Consider the following 20,488-nt stretch of genomic DNA (forward strand, 5'->3'; position numbering starts at 1 on the left):
AAAGCTAGATATTTTAAATGAGAATGAGAAAGTATTTCTTTGTGCCCCCCTTTCCCTGTTAATGCCCTACCTGGCCCCCTGGCAAAACTTTGCTAGACCCGCCCCTGCACAGTTACCAGCTGTCAGCTACTTAGAAATAAAGGATCCTGGTGTTATTTGTCTCTCAGAAACAGTTCATAACTTCCCTACAACTCATTCATGTCACCTGTTCAGCTCTGATGATTCAGTAAGGACATCTCCTGGTTTCATCTTCATGTTTCCCTCTCACCAGATAACCAAACCAATATCATGACCAGCAGCTTTACAGCTGTGGCTCCAGCAAACATCAGCTACTAGAAAGTAATATTAAATACATTCTAACAAAAGCTGATCAAGCTTAAACGTGCTGCTGTTGTTTAGCGCGACATCTGCTGGTTTCCTCTTTCTGGCGCAAAGTGGGCGATAAACAAACAAGAGAGACGATCAGCTGATCATTGATCCGTTTGTAACTCCGAAATGACAACACAGGCACGGCTTCTTCAAGACGGGCGCTTCGCTGCATTTATTGAACGCCGTGAAAACTACAAACATAAAACACAAAGGCTTTAAGCGCTTCAGTCTATCAAAAGTAACACTTGTGCTTTAACAACAAAAATTACCTCGTGGCCGCCTGCCACTTCGGAGGTCCTAGAAGAATAGCTTTACAGTCTTGTGCATTCTAAATTAAAACATAAAATAATTAGAACACCATACATTACAAATTTTCACAATATCACAATACAGTTATGGCAAATGACAAATACCTTGTACCACTGGTAGACTAACCAGGCCTTTGCAGATAGCTCGCTGGACTCCTTAGCGTGATTATTAAACGTGGGCTCACAGCCTATACTATCACGCCCAAACCTCGCGATAATAGCGGTGTAACAAAACTGGTTCTTTGTGACAAGATAAACACACCCTTACAATATTGACCACAGAAACGTACGAGCAAGAACATTTTAACTGCTAGAACCATCTATTAAACTTCTTTATACATAAGCCATTTCTGTGACACTTACACCGTTTCATGATTGAAGTAGCAACAGGAGAGGGAGGGGAGAGAATGAGAGGCAGCTGTGCAACGTAACGACAGAATAAATCCAGCTTTGTGTCTTTTTCCAATCAAATCAAATCAAATCACTTTTATTGCCACATCACATGTGCAGGTACATTGGTACAGCACATGTGAGTGAAATTCTTGTGTGCGAGCTTCACAAGCAACAGAGTTGTGCAAAATACAATAATGTAAACAAGCAAAATACAAGAATGGCTACATCTGAAACTAATAAATATATGTACAATATATAATAGTATATGCATTTCTGGATGTGTATACTAAATATTTTTCTGTGTGTGTGTGTGTGTGTGTGTGTGTGTGTGTGTGTGTGTGTGTACACATATTTTACAAATTAAATAGAGTAAACAATGAATAGAATATATAAAATAAATAAAATAAAATATACAGAGTGAGACATGTGCAAAACAGTGGCATTTATATACAGTGTGGAGTGCATAATGTTGAAGTTCCAGTAGTGAAGCTGAGGTGTCTATGACGTGTTCAGCAGTCTGATGGCCTGGTGGAAGAAGCTGTCTCTCAGTCTGCTGGTACGGGACCGGATGCTGCAGAACCTCCTTCCTGATGGAAGTAGTCTGAACAGTTTATGGCTGGGGTGACTGGAGTCCTTGATGATCCTCCCCGCTTTCCTCAGGCACCGCTTCCTGTAGATGTCTTGGAGGGAGGGAAGCTCACCTCCAATTATCCGTTCAGAGCACCGCACTACTCGCTGGAGAGCTTTGCAGTTGTAGGCGGTGCTGTTGCCATACCAGGTGGTGATGCATCCAGTGAGGATGCTCTCAATGGCACAGTGATAGAAGGTCCTGAGGATGCGGGGGCTCATGCCGAATCTTTTCAGTCTCCTGAGAAAGAAGAGGCGCTGCTGCGCCTTCTTCACTGTTTTGTTTGTGTGTACTGACCACGTAAGATCCTCAGCCAGATGTACACCAAGGAACCGGAAGCTGCTCACTCTCTCCACAGCAGCGCCGCTGATGGTGATGGGGGTGTGTACTTCTCTGCACCTCCGGAAGTCCACTATCAACTCCTTTGTCTTTGCGACGTTGAGGGTGAGATGGTTGTCTTGACACCAGTGGGTCAGGGCGCTGACCTCCTCCCTGTAAGCCGTCTCATCACCATTGGTGATAAGACCCACCACTGTAGTGTCGTCCGCAAACTTCACAATGATGTTGGAGCTGTTAGTGGCTGTGCAGTCGTAGGTGTAGAGTGAGTATAGGAGAGGGCTCAGTACACACCCCTGTGGAGCACCAGTGTTCAGTGTGACGGGGGATGAGGTGATGCTGCCCAGTCTGACCACTTGGCGTCTGTCAGACAGGAAGCTAAGGATCCAGCTGCAGAGGAAGCTGCTCAGTCCTAGATCCTGCAGTTTCCTGTCCAGCTTCGAGGGAACGATGGTATTGAATGCTGAGCTGTAATCTACAAACAGCATCCTCACATACGTGTCTCTCTTCTCCAGGTGTGACAGGGCAGTGTGTAGTGTCAGGGCTATGGCATCATCAGTGGACCTGTTGTGGCGGTATGCGAACTGTAGAGGGTCCAGTGAGTCGGGTAGTGCAGAGCAGATGAAGTCCCTGACCAGCTTCTCGAAGCATTTGCTTACGATGGGGGTCAGGGCTACAGGTCGCCAGTCGTTCAATGAGGAGATGGTGGAGGATTTGGGTACAGGGACGACGGTGGCCATTTTGAAGCAGGCTGGGACTACAGACAGAGAGAGGGAAAGGTTGAAGATGTGTGTGAACACTCCAGCCAGCTGAGCCGCGCATGACTTGAGGACGCGGCCGGGAATCCCGTCCGGACCAGTAGCTTTGCGTGCGTTCACCTTCCTGAAGCACCTCCGCACATCCTCCTCAGACACAGTGTACGCACTGACGTCATCCGCGGTGCGCACACTGTCCGGTCTCACCCCCATTCTAGCTGAATTACGGGACAAACTGTTCCTTTTCAGCTCAACACGAAACGCGTAACATTTTCTCTGAATGCGGGACGATTCCGTCTTTTTACGGGACGGTTCAACATCAGTAACATCAAAGCAGCCACCTAGCTGTATAGAAACTCCGTCATGCTAGCTAGTAGTGATATGCAATACCACTGATTTCCTTTCCAATCCGATACCAAGTAAAATTCAGGGTGGTATCGACGATACTAATCCGATACGATACTTTGTACAAAAACGTATTTTATTTATTGCATCTTTTATTGTATCTCAAATTATAGCGTCATAATGATTACAGGACATCAGATTACTTGTTCTTACCTAATAATGCAGAATTAATCATATAGAAATAAAAAACCTGAAGTTGTGCGCTATTTGAACACCTTGCTCGCCTGCAGCACTAAAGGACTCCGTGAGAGACGTTTGTCTTGCCCTAGCAGCACTTGTCCCTGTCCACTCCTCCTCTTCAGTTCACCTCAACATACGATCGTCTTTTTCTGTGATATGATTTGCTCTGAGATGTTTGACAAGGTTAGTGGTGTTGCCACAACACCTCACTTTCTTGCCACATGTATCGCAAACCACGTCTCGGCTGTTTGTGGATGTAAAATACGTCCGCACATGACTCCATTTATGTTCAGCCATTGTTGTGAGTGCGCACGCCAAGGGGCTGCGAGGCATTTATACAGCCGTATTTCGCACATGACTATGAAAGGTGGAAGAGGAAGTAGTTCCTTCCAATGTAGACAATCCGAATGATATAGTTTCTTTCCACTGTGTTCTTGTTAATGATAAACTACAAATTTACCCTAAATTACTAAAATATCGATATTTTAATGTGAGAATCGATTCAAGAACATAAATGACTGGTATCGGAGGAATCGATATTTCAGTATCGATCCGTACATCCCTACTAGCTAGCATGCAGTACGAGTTATTGCAACTGACTAAATAGTCAGCACAACGAAAATAAACTCTACCTAAACGAAATCTGAGGAAGCACCGCCATAGCCATCACCAAACAACTGAGTTATTTTTACACACCGACCAGCATCTGGCCAATCCACCACCTTTCATTGTTTATACCGTTACAAAGAAGAAGAAAAAAAAGAAGTCACCGGGCCACCGAGCAAATGCCCAGTATGCCCGATGGCCAGGTTAACGTGCCATCAGTTAACCCGCATGCGTGCCAACTGTGGCACGCGTGCCTAGGGTTGCCGACCCCTGATTTAGTCTTTTTCTCCAATGAATCTTTCTGAGTTAACTTCAGCAATTACTTTCTCCTTCAACCTCCATCATCAAACCATCAACATGTCTTTTAGACCTTATTCCTACAAGACTGCAGTCCTGTACTACAAGCCTTCAAGCCAGCAGTAGTTAAACTGTTATTTAAAGAGCCATCTGTTGACCCAGCTGTCTTAGCTAATTACAGGCCAATCTCCAACCTTCCTTTCATAACAAGAATCCTTGAAAGAGTAGTTGTCAAACAGCTAACAGATCATCTGCAGAGGAATGGTTTATTTGAATAGTTTCAGTCAGGTTTCATAGCTCATGACAGCACAGAAACAGCTTTAGTGAAGGTTACAAATGATCTTCTTATGGCCTCTGAGAGTGGACTCGTCTCTGTGCTTGTCCTGCTAGACCTTAGTGCAGCGTTCGATACTGTTGACCATAATATTCTATTAGAACAAATAGAGCATGCTGTAGGTATTACAGGTACTGTGCTGCAGTGGTTTGAATCATATCTATCTAATAGACTCCAATTTGTTCATGTGGTGGTCCTCTTCACACTAAGGTTAATTATGGAGTTCCACAGGGTTAATGTTAATAATGTTGATAATAAAATAATAATACCATATGAACAGCTGCACAGCATCATGGGAAACAACAATAAAGCAGGCTGATGTGTTTATGATGTCACTGCAGATATTTGTGTTCTAAAACGCAGTATGGGAGGAAGTGAGCACTGAGCGTGCTCTGAAGGATGACGCTGCTTCAGAGGTCGTCGTCTTCACCCTCATTTGCTGGGACACCATGGTCTGTAACGCTGTCGCTCGAGTGTTTCATTTCATTTTTGATCGCCCACTCTGTTCCAGCCACATGATTGGCGGAAACAGTGTTGTTCTCTCATTGGCCTTCCACGCTGTCCTTCGAAACGTGGAGGAATAAGGTCTGTCAACTTTGTCATGTCTCACTTTTCTTTCGAGGAAAAGTTCCTCAATGATTTATCGTCATTTTAATTTTACACGTTGGTTCTGATCTTTTGTGACATTATCTCCTGTGACGCTTATACTGCGGTCACACTGTCTCTGTACCATTGCCATGGTAACATGTTGCAGGGTCCATTAATAGTAGTCTTTGTACAGAGGTTTGCTCTGGGACACAAGAAGTGTCAGTAACTGCTGCACTTCATCATTATTATCTTCAACAGACCAGCTGTTCCCATATGGGTGGGGCTTCAGGTGTGGGTGGGGCTTTTGAGTGGTGGTTCTCATGTTTATGCAGATGTTTTGTGCTGCAGATCAGTAAGCTTATTGATTACTGGCTGCTGGCATCTCTTTAATAAAACTTTATTAGTATCTAAGTTCAGGTATTGTTGTTGAGTTCAACTCCGCCTTTGAAAACACGTAAACACTCCTGTCCTTGCCCACATGCACTCTGATTGGCTGCTGTCTGTCTGCAGGTCACACTCGGGTCCAACATGGCGGCGGCGTCGTATGACCAGCTGCTGAGGCAGGTCGAGGTGTTAAAGATGGAGAACTCAAACCTGAGACAGGAGCTGCAGGACAACTCCAACCACCTGACCAAGCTGGAGACAGAGGCCTCCAACATGAAGGTGAGTGCTTATCTGAGCAGGTGCTGCTCTGTGTGTGTGCCTGTGTGTGTGTGCGTGTGTGTGTCTAATGGTTTAAATATATTGATCAGTCAGGCTCTGTAGGTGGCAGCGCTCACATCAGAAACATCAGATGTTCAAATGTTCCCTCAAACTTCCAGTTAAAACTGCAAACAGATAAGATTTAAATAAAGTTTTTTCAGTCTGTGACTCACAGCTGTTTTAAACTTTATCAATCTGTTCCAGTTCTCTTCTTGAAGTTGATTATCTGCTAAAGCTGAATTTCTGTTTGCCATAAGAGGGCGCAGTGACCACAACTCAGTGTAAAGACTGTATTAAAATGATGGCCATTAAAATTAATAAAGGCTTTTTTTTTTCTTTTTTTTAAAAACTTATCACTAGGGATGGGTACCGGTATCCGGTGCCATGATGGCACCGGTTCTGACATAAACGGTAGTAACCAGACCGAAAAGCAGCGCACATTTCGGTGCTTTTTTTTTTCGGTGCTTTTTTTTTTTCCTGAGATGTCATACACTTTGGATTCTAGCCAATCATTTTACCTTTGCAAGTGTAGTAGGCGGGCCCAGGTACGTACGTTCTTTTAGAGCAGAGCTACAGATTAAAAACGCCCAAGGTGAAGCGGTCAGAGGTCTGGCTGTACTTCACAGCAAAAGCTGCAAACTCAGCAGCCTGCAACAAGTGCTTTAAGGTGATACTGTGCAAAGGAGGTAACTCCTCGAATCTGATGAAACACCTGGTGACGCATAGCGTTTTTTTTATAAGCTGAGAAATGCGCCGTATTTGATAGCTTGCTGCGAGACCTCACGCCGTGCACATCTACTGCGGGTGTGGTGCCTGTTATCGGACCGGAGTTAGCAACATCCCCCAAAAACACGAAGAGGAGAGTCCTGGCCCCTAGCCCTGCCAGTGTAGCAGAAATGATGACGGATGATGATGCAGCAGCAGCTGTTCTTCTCTGCGTGAGTAGCTTAATGTTGTTCATGTGTAATTTAGGTTGAGTAGGCTAACCACGTTATTACATTAAATCAAATCAAATCAAATCAAATCACTTTTTATTGTCACATCACATGTGCAGGCACACTGGCACAGCACATGCGAGTGAAATTCTTGTGTGCGAGCCCCACAAGCAACAGAGATGTGCAAACACAACAACACAAACGAGCATTAATGCATGTAAGGTGAACTAGCAAACAGCGTCGTAGTTCCATGCGGCTGTCTTCTTGTTTGATGGCAGATACTCCCTTCACCCTGGCCAAAAAGGCTAAAATGACCAAAGAAAAAGTGGAAAACAGTTAAACATGAGAGGTTTTTGGACAAAGTTTGTGTTCTCCATTCTTTAAGCACCGGTTTGAGCACCGGCACCGTTTCAAAAGTACCGGTTTGGTATTGGTATCGGATAAAACCTAAATGATACCCATCCCTACTTATCACAGGGTGTCACATGTGTGTTCATACGTGTGGCCACGCCCCTGCTGTTGCAGTGATTAGTCAGCTGACTGCAAGAGCAAAACTTTATGCGTGTGTGTGTGTTTGTTTTGCGCTCTCTCTCTTGCTCTTTCTCTCTGCGTATGCAACCGGTGTCTCTCGCCCTAAGGCCTAGAATAGCTGCACTGCTGTTTTTGTCCAATCATGTGCTGCGGACCGGGAGAATGAGCTCGTTGTTGTTGGTCAGAATGAGGCGTCAGAGGATCTTTGGCGTGATATGGAGGAAACGGGCAGAGTGAGCACTCTGTCCTTTTAACTCTTTTTCCATCAGTTTTCTTCTTCCTGTTTGCAGCATTTTGTCCTCTTCCTCTCTTCCCTGTGATTTTACTGAACTTCGATTCTTCATATTTTTCCTGCTCCGTGGAGCTCATCCTGCACGTTTTCAGCGTGTTGGAGTTTCTCTCGTGGTCGGTCATCTTGAAGTTGGATCTTTATTGTTCATGTTTTTTGTTCTCGTTATTGTCCCGTCCTTCGTCTCCAAACACACCCTCACTTCCTACTTCCTGTTTCCCATTTCCTGGTTTGTGTCGATGAGTGAAGACGGTCAGAGTGAGTTTGGTTTCCATCATGTCTCTGTTTGAACGCTGCCGACTCATCGTGGTGAGTGATCTCTGCTTTATTCTGAAAGCGACGCGTTTTGTTCTGTGTGCTGCAGAAACAGCGTGTGAGTGTGTGAGAGAGAGTATTAGAGGGTCAGAGTAGGAACTGATTTTATCCTCTTTGTTTTCTTTCTCATTGTGAGCAGGAAGTGCTGAAGCAGCTTCAGGGCACCATAGAAGAAGAGTCTGGGGAGGCTTGTGGCTCTCAGCTGGAGCTCATTGGACGGTTAAAAGGTGAGTCTGACACATCCAGACGCAGGTCGAAGAAGAAGCAGCTCAGCATGTGCTCACTGAGTTTCCCACCCTCAGAGCTGAGTCTTGATTCGGCCGGCTTTAAGTCCCGATCCCGCCCTCTCCTAGCCCCCGGCTCCACCTCCTCATCCTCTGGAGCTCCTGTAGGAGCAGTGGGAGGCTCCGGAGCTCCAGGCCCCTCAACAAGTGCTGCCTTTCCCAGGAGAGGGCTGCCATCTGCGGGCAGAGACGGCCACGACCGCTGCCTGGAGGAGCTGGAGAAAGAGAGGTAATACTGCGTAGCAGTTAGAGCACTACAGAGTACTTAGAGTACTGTAGATACTGAGAACACAGAGAGAATACAATGGAGTAGTGAAAGTATTGAGAGTACTATGAGCATGTTTACGCTAAGCTACAAATGCACACAGTAATGCTTTAGAGGTATTACTGAGGATACTGCTGATGTAGTAGAACCTACATATATCACAGAATATCAAATGGTCAAATTGTTTTTAGCTGATGCAGAAGGTCAGACTATTCAGTTTTCTAATTGTTTCTATGTTTTATTTGCTTCATTTGTTTTTCCCGCCTATTTCTCCTGCCCTGTGATTGGCTGCTGCCCTTGGCAGGTCTCTCCTATTGGCGGAGCTGGATAAGGAGGAGAAGGAGAAGGACTGGTACTACGCTCAGCTGCAGGATCTCACCAAGAGGATCGACAGTCTGCCGCTCACTGGGAATGTAAGAACTCCTGCAACGGTGTGGGAGTGGGCTAGAGTCAAACTGGTTAATGTTAATGTGTTAATGAGGGCATCCGTGTCAGTTCTCTCTACAGACAGACTTAAATCGCCGTCAGCTTGAGTATGATGCCCATCAGCTGCGAACAGCGATGGAGAAGCAGCTGGGCTCCTGTAAGGAGATGGAGAGGAGAGCTCAGGTAGGAGGAGCTCACCTGCGTCTGTACCCGTATCTGTAAATGTGTTTTGACACCTGTACTCTGTGTTTCAGACTCGCGTGGCTCGGATACAGCAGATAGAGAAAGACATCCTGCGGCTCGGGGCCCGGCTGCAGGTAACCTCACCTGTAAGGATCATATGCAAACACCTCACCTTACACGCTCATCTGTTACCCAGCCTGCGCCTCACTTTCTCTCCTTTCTCTCCAGGTTGAAGGTGCTCAGGGGGCGAGCGAAAGCAGCGGATTGGCTGGGGCGCAGGTGAGCAACTCGTCATGTAACATCACTTGGAATCTTTACTTTGGAATCTCTTCTTTGAACCTGATTTTTAAACCGTCACTCCTGCTGCAGAGCGCAGGCACTCGTTTGGATCACGAGCCAGCCAATGAGACGAGCTATTCTGTGCCTCGACGAATCACCAGCCATCTGGGAACCAAAGTAAGTCTCCTTGACAACAAAACTGCTTCACCTGCGTACCGTTTAACAGTGTCTCACATGCGGGGTACACCTGTGTCACCCCTGGCAGGTGGAGATGGTGTACAGCCTGCTGTCCATGCTGGGGACACACGATAAGGACGACATGTCACGGACGCTGCTCGCCATGTCAAGCTCACAGGACTCGTGCATTGCTATGCGTCAGTCTGGCTGTCTGCCGCTGCTCATTCAGCTGCTGCATGGCAACGACAAGGACTCCTTGTTGCTAGGTAACGGTCAAGTCGTTCAGTAGTGATACATATGCCTGTTGTCATGTGACCTCACTCGTTTTCTTGTGTTGCCTAGGTAACTCCCGTGGCAGTAAGGAGGCGCGCGCACGGGCGTCAGCGGCGCTCCACAACATTGTGCACAGTCAGCCGGACGATAAGAGAGGGCGGCGAGAGATCAGAGTGCTCCACCTGTTGGAGCAGGTGCGCCATTACTGCGAGGCATGCTGGACCTGGCAGGAGAATCATGAGAGGGGTGTCGACCAGGAGGACAACCCCAGTGAGTGAAGTCACACACGTGCCCACCAGTGAGCAGTCAGCAGATGTTATGTGTGTAATGTGTGTGTGTCTTCTCAGTGCCGTCCCCTGTGGAGCATCAGATTTGTCCAGCCGTCTGTGTCCTCATGAAGCTGTCCTTTGACGAAGAGCATCGGCACGCCATGAACGAGCTCGGTGGGTTTCTCTGGGTTTGCCTCCCTGTTTCCCGCTCCGTCTCATTTCCTGAACCGTCTTTCCTGCTCCTTGCTTCCTGTTTCCTGTTGCTCACACTGGGGTGTTCTGTCCCTGCAGGCGGTCTGCAGGCGGTGGCAGAGCTGCTACAGGTGGACTGCGAGATGTTCGGTCTGAGCAGCGATCACTACAGCATCACTCTGCGGCGATACGCTGGCATGGCACTCACCAATCTCACCTTTGGAGATGTAGCCAATAAGGTAAGAGGAACTTAATTTACTTTTTCGACTGATTAACCAATCAGATGAAAGGAAGATGATGACCCTCGTGTTGTATTTTTTTTTTCAGGCCACTTTGTGCTCTATGAAGGGCTGCATGCGAGCAATGGTCGCTCAGCTCAAGTCTGAGAGTGAAGACCTGCAGCAGGTAAGCACACATGGCTCCACCGCCAACCCATTATGTCACAGCGTTAGGGCTGCTCAATTAATCGAATTTTAATCACGATTACGATCTGGGCTTTCAACGATCATTAAAAATGACTGAGCCGATTATTAGCCCCTCCCTCATTTATCCGCGACACCTTAAAGGCCGGTCCGTGAAAATATTGTCGGGCATAAACCGGTCCGTGGCGCAAAAAAGGTTGGAGACCGCTGATTAAGAGGACCCGAGGGAAGCTCGGAAAGCTAAGCAGAAGTTATTTGGAGAGTGACTGCCGTTGGTTGAAAAGAGAGTTAAAAAAAAAAAAACTTCAGTGGTGTTGCACACTATTTTATATTATTTTTTAAAGTCATTGTTAACCCTTTAAAGCCGGTCAGAGCAGTAAGCTCCGTTTTGCGTAACTATTGTTAAATCCCTGTAGAACCTGAACCGTGTAAGCTAGCGCAATAATTTGTTTTGCATTAGAGATGGCACGATACCACTTTTTTATCTCCGATACCGATACCGATATCATAAATTTGGATATCTGCCGATACCGATATGAATCCGATATAGTGTTTTTTAATCAACAAAACTGTTTTTTAAAATATCTTGCTGCATTTTGCAAGTCTGCAAGTTCATACTCAAGTTTAAAACAACAACTACACTAAAGCTATTCTGTTATACCTGTATGCAAAAAAAATATTTCATAGTTCAGCAATACTGATCAATCTAAAAAACTTAGACCTACACCATCCTCCCTATTCTGGTATTTTAAAGAGTACTTAGCGTAAATATTAAGCAACCTAACTAATAGGGTTCCAACTCCCAGCAACAACAAAAATAAATAAATAAAAAATAGGGAACCACCCCTCACGCTCCACCTCATGATGCTTAATCGACGTAATCAACCTTAATTTGATGCAGTGTGAAAAAAAATGCACAGAAATCAATTATTTTTCAAGAAATATTAAATAGATTCAACATCTTTCTTCAACAAAATTGCAGACTGCACAGATGGTACCTTCCCAAAGGAAAAAGTACTATAGCTTACTAGGGTATATATATTAGACTTAATAGTCACTATATACAGTAATTGACTTCTATTCATTTTACATCAAATTAAAACTTTGTGTGTCAGATAATTATTTATTAAAAGCTCGACATTTTAAATGAGAATAAGAAAGAAAAGTATGTCTTTGTGCCCCCTTTTCCCTGTTAATGCCCTATCGGCCCCCCTGGTTAAACTTTGCTAGATCCGCCCCTGCACAGTTACCAGCGTCAGCTACGTAGAAAAAGATCCTCGAGTAGAAAGTAAGATTAAATAAATTCTAACAACAGCTTATCAAGCTTAAACGTGCTGCTGTTGTTCAGCCGCTGGTTTCCTCTTTCTGGTGCAAAGTGGGCCAAAAACAAAGAAGAGACACGGACTCGCGACAGAAAAGCTGATCAGCTGATCGTTAAGCAGTTTCACGATTGAAGTAGCAGCCGGAGAGCGAGAGGCAGTCGCTCGTTAAGCTTAACGCAGGAATGCTTTACAAACATTCAGAGATGGACTTACACACTTGCTTTACTTCTCTCGGGGATAACTTTGTCGGAGATGAAATGCCGGGTTGCTAGCGAAGCTCCACATGCTATCCAGACCACCTACAGGTCCCGCATGCCACAGCCGCTCTATCACGTGATGCATACTGCTCTGACATGCTAACGTTCTGAGGTGAGTTACGGCGTGTTGCAAGTTTTGTGAGGTGCTTTCGTGATATTTAATGGATCGGATTACATTTTTTATTTTTCTCCGATATCCGATCCAGTCATTTAGGTCAGTATCGGACCGATACCGATACGTAATATCGGATCGGTCCATCTCTATTTTGCATATGAAACCGGAGGAGTTGTACTTACATCTTATGCCATCAGCTTGTCCTCGGTCACGGTTTCGTTCCACATATAGCTTTGCAAAAATTGCATAAAAAGCGCTTGCAGGAACAAAAACATAATATTCCAGAAACACGCTTTGCTGATCCGATCAGCTGTTCGTAACACTTCCCACAGTGAAATGATGCACATGCTGTTTTCTTTGCAAATTTGCATCATAGGATTGTTTTTTTTTCCTGCAGTATATAAAAATTGCTGTATCTCCAAAATAAAACTATGAAGACACTCAAAGTAAATTTCCTGTGGTGGGAAACTATTTTTTGCAACTTTATTGTATTTAAAGTTTTGAGGGATAAACCTCTTAAATTTCTCCAAGTAGAAATATATGTAAACAAAACAAAAGCAATTTTCAATTTTTTTTGTAGTTTATTGCACTTTTTTGCAATTTATGTAATTACTATGGACTTAATGCATACATATTATTAAAATATGGGCTATAACAGTTGTATTGATGTATAGCAACTTGAAATGCTCCCACAAATGGCACTACAGCATGTAAAAAAATAATATAAGCTCTGGTGGACTTGGTTCTATAGTAGGTCTTAAAGGGTTAAATAAATATCGTCAAATAATCGTGATCTCAATTTCAGTGAAAATAATCGTGATTATCATTTTTGCCATAATCCAGCAGCCCTACACAGCGTCCACCTGTCCTTTAGAAAGATTTGTTAAGTGACCCCTTGCTGTGATTCGCTGTTTCAGGTGATAGCTAGCGTGCTGAGGAACCTGTCCTGGCGTGCTGATGTTAACAGTAAGAAGACGCTACGTGAGGTCGGCAGTGTCCGAGCGCTGATGGGCTGCGCTCTCGAGGTGCAGAAGGTAAACGTTCTGTTCTTCTCCTGTTAATGTTTCTACACTAAGCATGCTCTGAAACCATTTCTTCTTCCTGTCCTTCTACAGGAGTCGACGCTGAAGTCTGTACTGAGTGCGCTCTGGAACCTGTCGGCTCACTGCACAGAGAATAAGGCTGATATCTGCGCTGTGGACGGTGCTCTGGCGTTTTTGGTGGGGACACTGACGCATCGCAGCCACACCAACACACTCGCCATAATTGAAAGTGGTGGTGGCATCCTGCGAAACGTCTCAAGCCTTATCGCCACCAACGAGGCGCACAGGTAAAGTAAACTTGGGTAAACAAAGCGTTGGATATGAACTTGCACTGTCTCTCTGACTATTCTCCCTGTTCTTGTCCTGCAGGCAGATCCTACGGGAACATGGCTGCCTGCCAACGCTGCTGCAGCACCTGAAGTCTCACAGCCTGACCATTGTGTCCAACGCCTGTGGCACGCTCTGGAACCTCTCTGCCCGCGACACCAAAGACCAGGAGGCCCTCTGGGAGCTGGGCGCCGTGGGCATGCTGCGCAACCTCATCCATTCACGCCATAAAATGATCGCCATGGGCAGTGCCGCTGCGCTGCGTAACCTGATGGCCAACCGCCCAGCACGCTACAAGGATGCCAGCGTGGTGTCTCCTGGTGCAGGCGCCCCATCACTACAGGCCCGTAAACAGAAAGCTTTATTCGAGGAGCTGGATGCACAACAGCTGTCGGAGACCTTCGACAACATCGACAACCTGAGCCCCAAGGCGGCGCACAGGAAGGGGCGGGGCTGTAATGGTGCCACAGGAGGAGCAGGCAGCGTCACGCGCTCATATACCAACACGCCGGTGCTATCGAGCCCAAAGAATGGAGACGGATCAAAGAGGGCAAGCGAGGAAGCAGCATACACTCGCTCAGTGTTCCCGCCCAGCGTGCGGGCGTCCAGCGACAGCCTTAACAGTGTGACGAGCGCTGATGGTTACGGCAACCGTGGGAAGACCAAACCGTCCTCTGAACCCTTCTACTCGTCAGACGAGAGCAGCGCTAACAAGTGTTGTGTCTACAGGAAGTACCCAGCTGATCTGGCCCATAAGATACGCAGCGCCAACCACATGGCGGACGATGACGGCGGAGAGCTGGACACGCCCATAAACTATAGCCTCAAGTACTCTGACGAACAGCTGAACTCTGGGCGCCAGAGCCCTAATCATCGCGGCGCCATTGAGAGCGATGATGACAGTGAGCAGGACGCCAGACTGAGGAGGAACGACGGCAGTGATTCAGCAGCCGGTAGCGGGCACATGGCAGCAGTTTCGCCTCCACGCTATGTCGTTGTCACAGCAACATCGAATTATGGTACAGAGTCTACGACCGAGCAGCCAATCGACTACAGCTTAAAGTACGGCACTGATGCCACACGTAAAAAGCTCTTCAAACCAGAGGAGACCGCCTCCTCCTCTATTCCACCACCCCCATCAAACTCTGCCAGCAAGCTCCGCCCACCACCTCCTCCCAGCACCCGGGGGGCGCCAAAAAGCAACCAGGAGTCGACACAGACATACTGCGTAGAGGACACACCCATCTGCTTCTCCAGAGGCAGTTCGCTATCCTCGCTGTCCTCTGAAGAGGAGGAAGACGGTGATGTCATAACAAGAAAGAGGAAAGGGGGGAGCGGCGGCGGTATCGACTACCCGACACTCCCTGTCAGTGAGAAGGACGCACATGAGCAGCAGCAGCGAAAAGAGGCTGAGAGCCAGACCACTGCTGCACCATCCACACGGGGGCGCCGTAGCCACCACCACCACCATAGCCATCATCATCACCACCATCACCATGTGAGTTCATCAGGCGCAAGGACTCCTAAGAGCCCGCCGGAGCAGCCGTACGCTCAGGAGACACCGCTGATGTTCAGCCGCTGCACGTCCGTCAGCTCGCTCGAGAGCTTTTCCACCTCCTCCATTGCCAGCTCCGTGCGTTCCAGCGAGCCCTCCAGCGGCATGCCGAGCGGCGTGGTGAGCCCCAGTGACCTGCCCGACAGCCCAGGTCAGACCATGCCACCAAGCCGTGCCAAGACACCACCACCGCCGCAGAAGACGAAGGAGGAGGAAAAGGCCAAGAAGAAGGATGAGGAGGAAAGCAGTGCCGACGTACTGCTGCACTTTGCCACCGAGAGCACGCCGCATGGCTTCTCCCGTGCCTCCAGTCTGAGCGCACTCAGTCTGGATGAGCCCTACATTCCCGCGGAGATGAAAAAGAAGAAAGAGGAGGATGAGGGTGGGGTTGAGGAGAGGAAGGAAGAGCCTCCTAAACCCATCCTTGATGAATCAGATGATGACGATGACATTGAGATCCTGGAGGCATGTATCAACATGGCCATGCCCAAATCATCACGGAAACCAAAGAAGCAGCAGCAAGCAGCACCACGGAAACCAAGCCAGCTTCCTGTCTACAAAATCCTCTCACCTCAAAGCCGTGCCCAACCGCAGCCCAGGAAGGACATGCCGCCGCCGGAGGAGGTGCCCAGAGTTTACTGTGTGGAGGGAACGCCGCTCAACTTCTCCACTGCCACGTCTCTTAGTGATCTGACCATTGACTCCCCACCCAATGAGCAGATGGGAGCGGGCCTCGTACCTGTAGCCCAACCCACCTCTGCCCCTAGGAGAAGGGCAGGGTTTCCTGAGGGCGAGAACGGAGATGACATTCTTGCCGAGTGCATTAGTGCTGCCATGCCCAAAGCCAAACCCAGGAAGCCTGTCAGAGCAGCGGCAAACAGCGAGCACTTGCAAACCCCGCCTTTACCGCCTCCTCTCCCTCCAACGGCCCCGTCTCCCCTTGGCCCGCAGCAGCAGAAGAAGAAGCCAACATCGCCTGTGAAGCCGATGCCTCAGCGGGCGCTGTATGGCGTCACCACAACAGCAGCTGCAAAAGCAAAGCCGGGATTCGCATTTGACTCGCCGCGCCACTACACGCCGATTGAAGGAACGCCATGCTGCTTCTCACGCAATGACTCACTGAGCTCGCTGGACTTTGATGAAGAGGATGGCGGCGAGAAGGACGAAGAAGAAAAGAAGGCAAAAGAAGAAGAAGGCAGGAAGAAGAAGCAGCAGACAGCTGCCGTTTTTCCACGCACAAAACCACCGACCAATCAGACGGCCACGGACGAGAAGCAGAAGTTCGCTATTGAGGACACGCCCGTATGCTTCTCCAGGAACTCCTCGCTGAGCTCACTGAGCGACATCGACCAGGAGAACAACAACAAGGAGTTTGCCCCACCCCCGCCGGAGCAGCAAGACAAAGGCAAAGAGGGGGCAAAGTCTCCACCCCCTCCAGCAGAGGTGTGTCTAGATACTTGAGTAAAGTACTTAGAGCAGAGAGTACACAGAGTAGTACTCAGTGTAGAGAGTACACAGAGTAAGGCGTAATTAGTGTAGTGTGTACTGTTTACCTTGTTTACTTGTTACTTTGTTACTTCCTGGTGGAGTTACAGTTTTGCTTCACAGAAATGTATCAGTCTTGTGACAGATGTCCCTCTGTGCTCCTCTATCCCTGATAGGTGGAGTCAAAGCCTCGCCCCCCTGCGGCCACTGGCTATGCACCTAAAGCCTTTCATGTTGAGGACACGCCCGTGTGCTTCTCCAGGAACTCCTCGCTGAGCTCACTGAGCATAGACTCGGAGGACGACTTGCTGCAGGAGTGCATCAGTTCCGCCATGCCCAAGAAGAAAAAGAAAACCACCACCCTCCCTGTACCCGCCCCGCCTCTATCTGTCTCCAAAGCTGAAGATGGCATTCTGGCTGAGGAGGAGCCTTCAGATGCACCAAGGAGCCCTGCCTCTCCAGATTCAGAGTCCTTTGATTGGAAGGCCATCCAAGAAGGTGCCAACTCCATCGTCAGCAGCTTGAATGCCGCTGCCGCTGCTTCCTCACTCTCCCGCCAGCCATCATCAGACTCTGACTCGGTCCTGTCGTTGAAATCTGTCGGCTCGCCCTTCCACCTTACAACAGCTAATAACAACGAAGAGGAGGAGGAACCAGAGGAGAAGACAAAGCGAGGCGCGACGATCCTGAAGCCTGGTGAGCGCAGCACGCTGGAGGCCAAGAAGAAGAGAGAGGAGGAGGAGGAGGAGGAAGCGAAGGCTTTGAGGGGCGGGAAGAAGGTGTACAGGAGTCTGATCACTGGAAAGCCAAGAGCGGAGCCGGCAGCCAGGGGGCGGAGCAAGCCCCGAGCAGCTGCTGTGGCCAAAGCTCCTGGAGGCAGCGATGTAGATCGAGTGGGCGGGTCCTCTCGGGACTCCACCCCATCTCGCTCCACCCCAGCACCCAGTCAGAAAGGAGGGAAGCTCTCGCAGCTGCCACGCACGGCTTCTCCAGGAAGTGCATCATCATCCTCTGCATCCAGGACCACTAAACCCACCACAACCCCGAAGAGTGGTGGTGGCATCCCGAGAAGCGAGTCCACATCGAGAGTCAGTGGCTCCACTGCCGCCAAGAAGCAAAAGGCGGAGCCTGAGAAGCCGGCACTCGTAAGGCAGTCAACCTTTATCAAAGAAGCTCCGAGCCCGACACTGAAGAGGAAGCTGGAGGAGACTGCAGTGGCAGCCGCTCTCGAGTCGCCATCCAGCCCAGACTCGCCACTACCTTCAACTGCCAGGAGAAACGACGTCAACCGTTCACACTCTGAAAGCCCGTCACGCCCACAGGAAGTGACATCATCTCGCTTCAGCCGCACCGGCACCTGGAAACGGGAAAACAGCAGTGGGGGAGGCGGAGCCAGCAGCGGGAAACACTCAACCTCTCTGCCGCGCGTCGGCACCTGGAAAAGAACGGGAAGCTCATCGTCCGTGCTGTCAGCATCCTCCGAGTCCAGCGAGAAGGGACGGAGTGAGGAGGAGAGTGCCATGAGATTGAAGGGAACGTGGAGAAAGGCAAAGAGCAGCGGCGACCCATTCAGCAACCGAGGCTTCGCCGACAAGTCCGAAGACGTGTGGGTCCGGCTGGAGGACTGCCCTGTCAACAACCCCCGCTCCTCCTCCTCCTGCTCTGCCCGCTCGCCTACTGCCATCAATGCCCCACCCATCATCGACAGCCCCGCTCCCTCCAAGATCCCGTCTTCCTCCTCCTCTTCCTCCTCTAACCTTAACCTGCGCCGCAGCTGCGAGAGCCTTGACGAAAAGCCAGCGCCGATCGAGAGCCGGCCGCAACAGCCGCCGCACCAGCAGCAGCGCGCTCAGCAGCGCAGCGGTGCCGTTGCGGCCCGAGTCAGCCCCTTCAACTACACGCCAAGCCCAAGGAAGAGCAGTGCTGAAGGCACAGCACCCACTACCACCACATCATCTTCCACTACCCCTACGCGGCCCTCCCTTATCCCCACCCCAATCACGAAGAAACGCGAGCCAAAGGGAGGCGAGGGTGGTGGCAGCAGTGGGGGTGGTGGCAGCAGTGGGGGCGGTGGCGAACGCGGCTCATACATCGTGACATCTGTGTAAATATGCAAGACCAACAGGAAATGTTTATGAGATGAACTGTACAGAAAGTGAGTGTATTTAAGTGCTGTGCCCACCCCCTCACCTGCTCCTCTCTCCTGATTGGCTGCTGCCAGCTGTCCATCAACTCAAAGAAACTCTAACATGAACTTTTTATGTTTTTATACCACTAAAGATGTGTAGCGCTTAGCTCTGCCCCCTGCCTTACCCTGCATGGCCCCAACCCCCTAACATGACAGTAACCATGGACACTGATGATGATGATGTTGATAATTCAGCGCCTTTGATAGTTTTTCATGTTTTTTGAGTTTGGTTCTGAACAGAACAGTTGGATCCAACCAATTAGTGAGCCCCCTCTCAGCTTCTGACCAATCACATTCAGTGTCTTTGAGTCAGTCAGAGACCCGCCCTTCAGTTGGTCATCTGTTCTGTCAGAACCTCTCTTCTTCTTTGGAAGTCTGCTGCTGACTCGAATACCTGACCCACCTGAGACGGTTGACGAGGCTTGGCAGAAGACTTTCTGTGTGTCGCCATGGAAACAGATAACACTGTAAACCGTAAGTTATTGCTGTAAACTGAACTGAAGCACATAATTTAAATGAGCAGATTTTTGGTTCTTGATTTTAAATCTGAACATTAAACGAATGCAACACGATACCAGCTTTCTGTTTTTACTGATCCACTTCCTGTCTGCTTTCATGTGACAACATAAATCTGCTGCTCTCTGTGGCTCTGTCAATAAAGTTTGAAACACTGGTGTGACCTGTTTTATTGCAGCTTTAAACAGGAGGTAATGAAGACGATTATAGCCAATCACATTTGACATCTTAGGTGCAGAAAGTTGGTCTCGTGATCATTACAAACTTTATTTATAAAACCTGTAAAAAAACATCAAAAAAGTTGATGTGAACCGAGAGTGAGGAAATCATCTGAATGCTATCCAGAATATCCAGACTACAGGGAGACCCCCCCTGTATTCTGGATAGTATAAGTCAAGCTGAGTCGGCTGGTGGGATTGGGCACTGTATAAATATAATTGAATCGATGATGATGAAACGTGTTGGTGATTTTAATGTGTGTCGCGGTTTGGAGCTGATCTGTGGATGAACAGGAAGGTTTAACTTTCACTGGATGTGAGAAGTGAAGGAAAATCTGAGTGAGGCTTAGACTGAGTAGTCTTTAAACAGCCATTCAGCTGCTGTGCTGCGTAAACACCCTGCTGAATAAAGAAACTCAGTCACACAAATGTGTAAAGCAGCAGGTGATGGCGTCTGCAATCTTGGAGAAAGCTTTAGGTAGGTCCTTAAAATCAAAGCAAAAACATTGAGGATTCTTCAGGTCAGATCCAACAAATACTGTTTCATCCAATGAGAATCGTCTGCTCTGAAGGTTTGACTGGAACACTGCTGCCTCTTTTTACCGTTTAATGTGTTTCATTAATGTTCATGTTTCCTCCATTTGTCTCCTCCTGGACTCAAACAACAGGAGCAGCTCTGGGTTCAGAGGAGCTTCTCTGAAATCATTCAAATCTCTGAGGT

The 20,488-nt window shown here is 48.3% G+C and overlaps 1 protein-coding gene across 6 annotated transcripts in view; it reads left to right on the top strand.

The window, feature by feature from the left end:
• apc (APC regulator of WNT signaling pathway) overlaps positions 1-19,605 on the top strand; it is a 32,161-nt gene extending 12,556 nt beyond the window's left edge. For 2 of the 6 annotated variants that reach the window (XM_085462875.1, XM_085462876.1), the window contains exons 2-17: positions 5,710-5,862; positions 8,111-8,198; positions 8,274-8,484; positions 8,825-8,933; positions 9,016-9,129; positions 9,201-9,275; positions 9,358-9,408; positions 9,499-9,585; positions 9,674-9,851; positions 9,928-10,128; positions 10,206-10,558; positions 10,647-10,724; positions 13,353-13,469; positions 13,551-13,765; positions 13,848-16,803; positions 17,022-19,605. In XM_085462875.1, the coding sequence (XP_085319001.1) occupies positions 5,728-5,862; positions 8,111-8,198; positions 8,274-8,484; positions 8,825-8,933; positions 9,016-9,129; positions 9,201-9,275; positions 9,358-9,408; positions 9,499-9,585; positions 9,674-9,851; positions 9,928-10,128; positions 10,206-10,558; positions 10,647-10,724; positions 13,353-13,469; positions 13,551-13,765; positions 13,848-16,803; positions 17,022-18,953 (6,900 nt within the window). In that variant the 5' untranslated portion in view covers positions 5,710-5,727 and the 3' untranslated portion in view covers positions 18,954-19,605. Of the gene's footprint in view, positions 1-5,709; positions 5,863-6,381; positions 7,966-8,110; positions 8,199-8,273; positions 8,485-8,824; positions 8,934-9,015; positions 9,130-9,200; positions 9,276-9,357; positions 9,409-9,498; positions 9,586-9,673; positions 9,852-9,927; positions 10,129-10,205; positions 10,559-10,646; positions 10,725-13,352; positions 13,470-13,550; positions 13,766-13,847; positions 16,804-17,021 lie in introns of those variants that run through there. The other 4 variants (XM_085462877.1, XM_085462879.1, XM_085462878.1 and 1 more) reach the window with 4 other exon arrangements.
• Positions 19,606-20,488: the final 883 nt, after the last annotated feature.

Source organism: Copadichromis virginalis, linkage group LG7 (genome assembly GCF_057382275.1).
Source record: "Copadichromis virginalis isolate Kocher_CV1m ecotype Utaka linkage group LG7, C_Virginalis_male_GT1.1, whole genome shotgun sequence".
Lineage (NCBI taxonomy): Eukaryota > Metazoa > Chordata > Actinopteri > Cichliformes > Cichlidae > Copadichromis > Copadichromis virginalis.